Source organism: Trichoplusia ni, chromosome 28, assembly GCF_003590095.1.
Source record: "Trichoplusia ni isolate ovarian cell line Hi5 chromosome 28, tn1, whole genome shotgun sequence".
Lineage (NCBI taxonomy): Eukaryota > Metazoa > Arthropoda > Insecta > Lepidoptera > Noctuidae > Trichoplusia > Trichoplusia ni.
In genome coordinates, this window is record NC_039505.1 from 428,005 (window position 1) to 438,024 (window position 10,020).

Here is a 10,020-nt window from a genome sequence, read left to right on the forward strand (position 1 = left end):
TAATTTTTGATATGAGTCTTGATAACAGCTCTGCAGCGCAGAGTTCTAGTCGCGGTAACGATACGGTCTTGCTTTTCGGTATTAATCTTGTTTTCGCTGCGATTAGTACCACTGACACTTCCTTCGCTGAAACGATTCTGGCATACACAACACAGGCATACGCTTTTGTGGATGCGTCACAAAATCCGTGGATTTGAATTACCGTGTCAAGCTTGCTTTGCAGCCAACGAGGGATTCTGATCCGATTTATATAAGCTAAATCTTCAGTTAATTTGACCCACTCGCTTTTTATGTCATCTGGAATTTCATCACCCCATTGAATTTTTGTGTCTAGCCAAATCTTTTGAAATAATAATTTCATCTTAGTAGTTAGTGGCGCTAACCAACCTAACGGGTCAAATAACTTGGATATTTCTGAGAGGAGCACTCTTTTCGTAAGCTTTGCTGTTTCTGCTGACAGGGTATATTGAAAACTGAATTCATCCGTGGTGGGGTCCCAACGTAATCCCAAAGTTTTCCCTGTGTTTTCGGTTTTAAAAATGAACGATGTTGTTGGTAAAGTTTGCTGAGATGAGTTAATCTTTTCCAATAACCTTTTTTCATTTGCTGACCACTTTCTCAACACGAATCCTCCGCTGCTAAGACACATGTTTAGCTCTGCTATATTGCATATTCCTTCTTCAATAGTATGGGTACCGGAAACGAGATCATCAGTGTAAAAGTCTTCTCTTAAGCTTTTTGCTGCTTGAGGGAAATTATGCTGTTCATCCGTTGCTAATTGACGCAGCGTCATCATTGCTAAAAACGGTGCAGCCTTTGTACCGTAGGTGACTGTAGTTAATTGATATGCTCTGATTGGCTGCCCGGGATGTGATCGCCACACGATCTGCTGAAGTTTTTGATCTGCTGGACTGACATAAATCTGACGAAACATCTTCTCAATGTCTGCCGTGAACGCATAACGGTATACCCTCCATTTCAACAATAAACCTTGCAGGTCCTTTTGCAAATTAGGCCCTTTATGCATAAGATCATTGAGACTATGTCCTGAAGATGTTTTTGCAGACGCGTTAAATACAACACGTAGCTTGGTGGTACAAGAGTCTGCCCGCTGAACCGAATGATGAGGTAAGAAACATTCAAGTAGCTTACTGCTGGAAGTTGCTAATTTCATATGACCTAATTGCTCATATTCGCTTATAAATTGCTTATATTGCTGTGCTAATTGTTCTTGTTTGCTAAATTTTCTTTCCAGGTTTCGAAACTGTGCTAAAGACATCTCCTTGGATGATCCTAACTTTTCGCTTGCTTGTTGTTTCAGAGGTATTCTAACTTCGTAATGACCGCTGTCTAAACGTTTGGTTGTTGACATGTAATATTCCAAACATTCCTGGTCTTCAGATGACATTTCACTTTGCTCTTGAATATCCTCAATCTGCCAAAATTCATGAATATCCGCTATATTGTTTAGGACGACGTTGCAATGAAAAGTTTTAACGCCACCGCACAATAACCATCCAAGCTGAGTTTGCTGAGCTAGAGGCGCAGATGTGTCTGAACCCCTTATCATACCGCTTAACATGATAAGTGCGTAAACGTCGGCCCCGAGTAGTAAGTCTACTGGGCGACTCCTATTGAACTCCGGATCTGCCAAGTTGATGTGCTCTAAATGTGACCAACAAGGCTTTTCAAACGACTGATTTGGCAGGTTTTTAATGAGATTAGTCATAATTAAAACGTCAGTATTAAATTGAAAGCTGGTATACATTGATTGACATGTAATGCTTAGCATGCCCTTGCAGTTATTTTCTTGTTGTCCATATTACCGATTCCATATACACATCCATTAAATTGCCGTCGCTCTAATCCAAGTTGCTGTGCTGCTCTTTCGCTAATTAATGATAGTTGTGACCCTTGGTCAATAAGTGCTCTTAAAACTAGCTGTGTGCTGTCTGCTGACGTCACCCTCACTAAAGCTGTTGCTAAAAGAATTTCAGAAACCTCTCGTTGCGATGCATGAACACCATTGCTATTATTTTGAGGTTTATTTTCCTCTTGTTTTTTGTAATTTGATTGTTGCTTAGTCGGACCGGACGTAAAGTTTGGTTTCTGCTGAGTAAAACATTCATGCAATACTGTATGGTGATTTCCATGACATTTGCGACATCTTTTTGTCGAATAGCAGTTATTTCCATTATGATTAAATAGGCAATTAATACAAAGTTGATGATTGTTAACAGTTTTAAGTTTCATTTCCTTTGACATAGCAAGGAATTTTTCGCAATAGGACAAATTATGTTCATCAAAACAAAGTGGACACTTGGTTGCTGACACGTGTAACGATTTCGCAACTGGTTTTGCTTGCTTCCAATTATAATCGTTTGATTTATAATAATTATTTTTCTTGTTATTTGAAAATGATGTGGATACACCATCCTGTTGATAAGATGATTGCGACTTTGGTGCGCTATCTTGTCGCCGACGCGCTGTTTCTAAGCTGGTGAACTTATTCTCTAGAAAAGTCAAAAAATCTTGTAATACTGGTAGCTCGCGCGGGCTTTTTAACGACTCTATATATTCCGAATAAGATTCACTATCCAACGACAAAATATGCACAAGTAGAGGGTCCCATGTGCTAATGTCGGCACCTAAGTTCTTAATGGCGTGAAGGCTCTCTAACGTGACGTCATGCAATTTTTTGATGGCTGAAAACGATTGCTGCTGTATATTAGGAAGATTCAAAAATACATTCGCGTGAGATGTAAATATACGCCTTTTATTATCATATCGATGATTAAGAATCTCCCAACAGATAATGTAATTATCTGAGCTGATAGGCAGGTGTTGTATCAAACGCTCTGCTTCACCTTTGACTTTTCCTTTTAGGAATTGCATCTTTTGAGCGTTTGATAATGAGGTATTTTTGTGGATAGCTTCATTAAACAAATCCTTAAATGACACCCATTGGTTATAGCTGCCCGTAAATACTGGGATGTCCATTTTCGGAGTGGATTTCTCGCGATGTGACGTAGACCACATCTTCGAGTTGATAGCTTTCTTCATGCTGTTAAAGGTTTTTTCATGCTTGCTAAAGTGGGACTCGTAAGCGGGATTTTCTTCCGACTCCCCGACAATTTCCCAATGAAGATTATCAATTGCATTCCAGCGATTTTGTAGAATCTGAAGGGAGTCTTCAAATTCCCATTTGTCGGTTAGTGACTCTATGTCTATATTTCCGACGGCTCGAATAAAAGCTTTGAAATTTATCGACTGCTTATGGAGCATGTCGTCAAGCTTGCTCGATGATCCCCTCGATTGAAACGATGGGGTTGCTGCTATAGCTGGTGCCTCCGGCTGGGTGAGAGAAGTGCCGGCTGCTTCTTGCTGCTCTGGTTGAGGATATGGCGACCGCTTACCTTGCTGGATGGACTCTTCTTGACATTGACCGATTAGTTGTTTAGCTGTCAAATAAAGGTCCTGGCTACGCTCAAACTCTGAATTGACGAAGTACTTATGGTTCGTTACTTCGTAAGGAATTAGCTTCTCGTGATTTTTCTGGAATTCAGTCCAGTATGCTTCGAGTAATTCAAGTTTACGCTTACAATAATCAAAGGTCTTACGCTCTACGCTATCCTTTTTAAAGTTGATAATAAGTTTTTTAATGCTCTCTGCAATCTCGGTCTGACTGAGGTACAGAACTTGCTCCATTTTCGTGCGAGTGCTACAAAAATATTATAATTGAACGATCTTACTTGATTATTCGCTGCTGGACTGACGAAGGTTGCGCCTCCCGTCAGTGATTGCTGATGCTGATATTTTGAGCTGTAGGCTCGCTGCTGTTTTCAGTACTGACTATTGAAATTCAATACTTGCTGCTGCTGGAGTCTACCACAAAGTTCACTGCTAAGATAATAAACACTGCTTGTCAATAGTCACTGTTCAGACACAAGTCCACTTCACTGCCGTTAGACCCGAATTAACGAATTTTCCGACCGCGAAGTCCTTGTATCCGGCTCGAAGGACCAAAATGTGGGGGTCGCGACCTAAGTGGTATGACTAGCTACGATTGAATTAAACGCTGGAATATCTTTGAGAGATTTATTGATAGAATGCTATATTAAACGCTACGCTAAATGAGCTAGATGGCTAATGATATGCTACGAATGCGCCCGGTTTGCTGTCCGAAACTGCACTGGCTATCGCTGCGCACTTAGTGCGACTGTATTCGATTGCTGGGTCAGCAAAACGTGTTCAATCGTATTGCATTGAACAACTTAAGTCCATTATCACTTGGTTAGACAATAATAATTTAAAAATTAACCGCTCGAAAACTAAATTAATGCACTTCAGCCAACGAATCGTGCCTCCTAACCTAATCGTTAATTACAAAAACAACAGTCTATGTCGTGTAGAGTCATCAAAATTTCTCGGTTTAACTGTTGACCAACGACTAGACTGGAAAGCGCACTTAGATAACCTAAGCGAAAAGCTAGGCAAAACAGCCTACCTTTTATCAAAACTTGTGCCAGTTTTAAACACAGAAGCTCTGATAACAGCTTACCATGGTAGTTTCATCTCAATTTTACGATATGGTATCATCTTCTGGGCAAATTCGACCAATAAAGATGTAATTTTTAAAATGCAAAAAAAATGTATCAGGTCAATGTTTCAAATGCAGTCCATTGACTCTACGTAGACCACTCTTTATTAAGCACCATATTTTAACTTTGCCTTCTGTATATCTCTGAAATCTCGGTCTTTGTTAAATCTAATCCAAATTTGTTTAAGAGGCTCTCTGAAGTAAATAATAGAAACAGGCGAGATAGCCAAAAATTATGTGTAAAGATGTCTAACACGGCCTTACTACATAAAAGTGTCTTTTGTATGGCACCAATCGTTTACAATAAGATACCAAAACCAATAATAATAATAATAATTAATAATTTATTTCCTTCAAAAGTACAATAAGCAAATCAACACAACACAAAGATAAGCATATTAATTGTACAGTGGGGTAATTAAAAATAGCACACTGATTCCCAAACTGAGACTAGCTCGTATTTCGGGAATCGGCGGCTCTCCTCTCTAATGCTATTACAATTTCAATATCATTAAAAGTTTTGTGCAATATTGATTACTTACAGTAGATCTATTTAGGTACTTATATTTTACTTTACAAATACTATGAGTTCCTCTGTTTCATTATAATTTAAAGACTTAAGCCAATGGGTTAATTTAATCTTCAAGTTATGTTTATTTAATTTATACAGTGAGATTTTATTATTAATTTTGTTATAAATTCTAGAACTCAGTGCGTTATATTGACGTAATGCGAAACTGGTCCTACATCCAACAGGAGAACATACAAGAGCACCCCGTCTTTTTTGTAAAATTTGATTACTAAGGGGTAGTTGTGAATGTCGCCGCAGTATGGTGCGAAGGACGAATAATTGTCTAACAGTCAATAACTGGCATTCCTTATACAGATCTGTAGTTGAGTAGCGACGAGGTTTGCAGTGTATAACTTTGAGAAGGTATCTCTGGGCCCTTTCTAATTGTAGAAACAGAGTTTTATAAGTACCACCCCATGCAGGAATGCAATAACTGAGAATAGATTGACACAGGGCAACATAGACTGTGTGCATAACTGATAGATCGGCAGAATGACGAAGATTTTTAAAGATATAAAGTAATCTTCTAACACGCCCGGTAAGAGTTTCAATTTGAGTGCGCCAATTTAATCTTTCGTCAATCATAACACCGAGATATCTAATGCAGGGAACATTTGCTAAAGGCGGACAAGAACAGATCGTTGCTGAGGTTTTGTTGCAATAGTGAGCCGTGATTGTTGTGGTTTCAATTGGTGGTGTAGGAGAATTTGGGAGATAGAAACGTATGAATTTAGTTTTGTCTATGTTTAGAGTAAGTAAGTTTGAAGACATCCATATCATTATTTTTCTCAGGTTAGCCTCAGCTAAGGATTTGGCTTCTAACCAGGTCTTCGCATAGACTAATAAGGCTGTATCATCGGCGTATGTAAAAATATTGCAACTATCAAGCTTCATCTTGCACAAGTCGTTGACATAGATTATGAATAGTGTAGGGCCGAGGATACTTCCCTGTGGGACTCCGTATTCGATTTGTTCTTCCTCACTAATAACATCATCAATTTTAACTACCTGAGAGCGATTGGATAGGTAGTCCCTAAATATATCTAGAGATGGACCGCGAACCCCGATAAGCTCTAGTTTAGATAAAAGTATTGGTGCAAAAACCGTATCAAACGCTTTCGATATATCTAAAAATATACCATAGCATTTGTATCCTTTATCTAAACAATCAACTACTGCATTACTGAAGTTTGTTACTGCATCTTCAGTCGATATGCCAGATCGAAACCCAAATTGGTTATCGGATATTATGGAAAATTTTTTGAGATACTTTGTTAAACAATTATTGAGTATTCTTTCTAGGATTTTGGATAAGGCACTCAAGACAGAAATAGGTCTATAGTTCCTCACAAGCTTTCTGTCCCCACCCTTAAACACCGGAGTAACCAAAGCTTTTTTTAAGCTGTTTGGGAACACACCGGTAGATATTGAAAGGTTGCATAAGTGTGTAATGGGTGTTACCAAGACTTTCTGTGAAAGTTTAAGCACTAAAGCTGGGATATTATCCCAGCCAGTTGCACAGTTACTCCGAAGCGATGCAATGATCGCTGACACTTGATCTTCGCTAACCGATTCAATTCCAAGTGAGTTGCATTGTGAAGCTATCACTCCTAAGTTGTTAGCGGTCGAAGAATCAGGAGGAACTAGCTTGGAAGCCAGGTCTTTTCCAATATTAACTAAATATTGATTGACCCGGTTCGCAGAGAGTTTCGCACTAGTTTCTAGTCGCAAGAGTTCTGTTGCTGACGGTGACTGACATTTCCTGCCTGAGATAGAATTTATAACGTCCCACATTGCTTTTGGATTATTCTGAGCTTTACAAAATTGATTTTTTTCATACTCACGTTTTAATTTTCTAAGAAGGGTATTACAAAAATTGCGGTATCTTTTATATGTTATGAGAAGAATGTTGTTATTGATATTTTTTTTAACATTAAGATGCATTTTATCTCGGTTCCTGATACGACGAAGCATTCCTTCAGTGATCCATGGTTTCAAAATGCGCGTGCGCCTACTGGTTTTTTTCTGTGTTGTGTACTTAGAAACCACATTTTGAATGTCCGAAATCAATTTATCAGCAGCTTTATTTGCATCAGTTTCATTCATGATGGAATTGAAATCATATTTGTCAATATCTTCCTTAATAGAAGCATAGTCTAAGCGCGTTATAAATTTTTGAGTATTATTGTATATTTTATTGTGATACCTCAGACATAGGATCACAGGTAAATGGTCTGTAATATGGGTCTCAAGTACTATTGTATTTACAGTTGTGTCCGTCTTCATTAAAATGTGATCGAGACAGTTACCAAGCCTAGTCGGAAACACATGTGCTGATAGCAATCCTAAAGATGCAGTAAATAAAAGGTATTCACTAGAGTTTCGATCAACATTGTTGTTATCCTTAATGTCAACATTGAGATCCCCAATCATGGCCACGTTTTTAAATGATTTCAAAGTACACATCACCGTCTCTAAACTGTCATAAAAGTTGCTTAGGTCCGAATAAGATGGTGACCGATAGAGGCCCACGATTGCAGTATTACCCACAGTACATATTAGACAATTTGCATCCCGAAAAGATGGTTCAGATATTGTGTATTCAAGTCCATTTCTTACATATATCACAACACCATAATTTTGTATTAAGTGATTCGTTGTAGCATGAAAAGAGTAATTAACAAGATGAGGTGGTGAAGCCGCCCCTTTTAACCAGCATTCTGAAAGGATTATAATATCGAAATTAAAATTTATCATAGATAACATACACACAAACTGATCGAAATTCTTATTGATGCTCCTTATATTAATGTGTATAATTTTTAAAGTAGTGTTAGGATTTTCGACAAGCTCAGAACATTCATTTGGTGAACAAATGTGGGAATATGCTACTTTGAAGTCATCAATGTCATTAGCTATAATATTTATGTTATCAGTCATTTTTGATGTAACAGTTATCTTTAGAGAGCAACGAAACCTGCCTTAAGCGATAATAAAGAATGATGCAATTTAAATGATTAAGCAATACTATAGGTTTACGTTGCAGTGGCATATACACGGAAATATCAGTCACGTTACATATCTCACTATAAGAATATATAATTATTACAGTTATAAAGTGTAATTGGCTAAAGTCACTTAGAAATTTACATGTTTGAACTTGTTTTTTAAGAATGTATAAGTTACAGGAACATTTTAAAAAAATATTTTCAAAAACTTATTATAGAAAAGAAACTTTTTATAAAAAAGAGAAAAGCTACAATGATCACTACTGACGCTAATATTCGAGTTCAAATTTGGGATGAATAGTCATTGCTTGGATTCCAATTTCAACAAACACTGTTCTGTCTTCACGAAGTGAACTTCCTTTGTATCACAACTTTTTCGTATTAGGATTTTTCCGTTAGATATCCAGCAGAAATCGTAGCTGTTGCGTTTCGCGAAGTCTCGAGCAAGGTAAAAAAGCCTCTTTGTAGTTGGAGAGAGATGTTCATCAACGTAGATTGGTTTGCATTCTCCAGCAATGCCAATGTTCTCTGTGTTCAACTTATCCCTGATATTGCGCTCTTTGTTATAAGTGCGCACTGCACTTAAAACGTTATTTTTGAAATATACCGTTGAGAATTCAACTAGTATAGAGCGAGTGAGGCCAGGTTTTCCAGGCAACCGATAAATATCACGGATATTGGAACTAGAAAGATCCATTTGGATAGTCTGTCCCAAGCACGAGGCAATCTGAAGAAGGTCGTTTATTTTTTCATTTGGCATTACTGGTACGTTTCTAATTTCAATTGCCGACGATCGACACTTAAGTTGAAGTTCTTGAATTTGCTTTTCAAGATTGCTAATGCAATTACTATTTTCTTTTTGTGTCTCTTCAAGTTGAGATACCTTGGCCAAAGCCTCCTCGTAATCTTGATTCAATGATACAATCTTTTTCTCGATTTCATTATTGCTATGTTGTATATTGGAACATTGTAGTTTTAAGTGAGCGACATCGGTAACCAATTGAGATAAGGTTTTTTGTTGTTCCAACTTCCAGTCTTCAAGCATTACCATTAACTCATTTTTAAAGTTGGTCAAAAATGCCTTAGAAGGATCATGGTCATCTGATGGAGAACCGAAAATACGTGGGCGTTTATGTCGTGATGTTACATTCCGACTCTGCTCGGCAGTTTCTTCCATCGCGGATGGCAAGTCTGGATCCGATTTCGAATGTGTGTGCATCAGCTGAGGTTTTGGAGTCGGCGGGGGCGTACGAGTAATTTTTGACATCTTGTGACTTCAGTTTCTGCAAGCGCCTAGGATTAATTTCTTGTTAGTTGCGCAGGCGCAATTAGTTGCTCCACAGAAATTTATAGGCGCTAAGCTGGCTGCTACGCGTAGCAAGGGGGCGTGGTGAGGTCGTAGCCCGTCGTAGCACTCGTAGCCGCTTGCAACACACAGACCGGTATTTCGCGACGCGCGCTACGTGTTCAACTGGTTCAGTGCGCACAACACCCGACCGTCGATTCTCAGGGCCAAGGATCAAATCACGGCACTCTGGCCCAACACAACAGTTTCACTTTTCAAATCGAAAACACCGGAATACGAGCTGTCCCTCTCTAGTCCCACCCACTGGGAGGAGTCCGTCCATAAAAACTCCACAAGCTAGACAAGGAATACGATTTGACACTATCCACCAATCACAAATTTAATTACTTGAATTTTAAGCAAAAGTTCAACAAATTACTTGCACACGTCCACATCGAGGCGCATCGAGCGGAGAACACATCAATAATGAATGATAAATTATTCAAAAAAAGCCTCAAAATGTTCCTAGTTAGTAAATGTTACTATAGCATTAACG

General features: G+C 38.4%; 1 protein-coding gene across 1 annotated transcript; it reads right to left on the reverse strand.

Moving 5' to 3' along the window:
• Positions 1–8,480: 8,480 nt before the first annotated feature.
• On the reverse strand, positions 8,481–9,446 carry LOC113505992. The gene has a single exon (XM_026888858.1). It carries the CDS (start codon positions 9,444–9,446, stop codon positions 8,481–8,483), a length of 966 nt encoding a protein of 321 aa, XP_026744659.1.
• Positions 9,447–10,020: the final 574 nt, after the last annotated feature.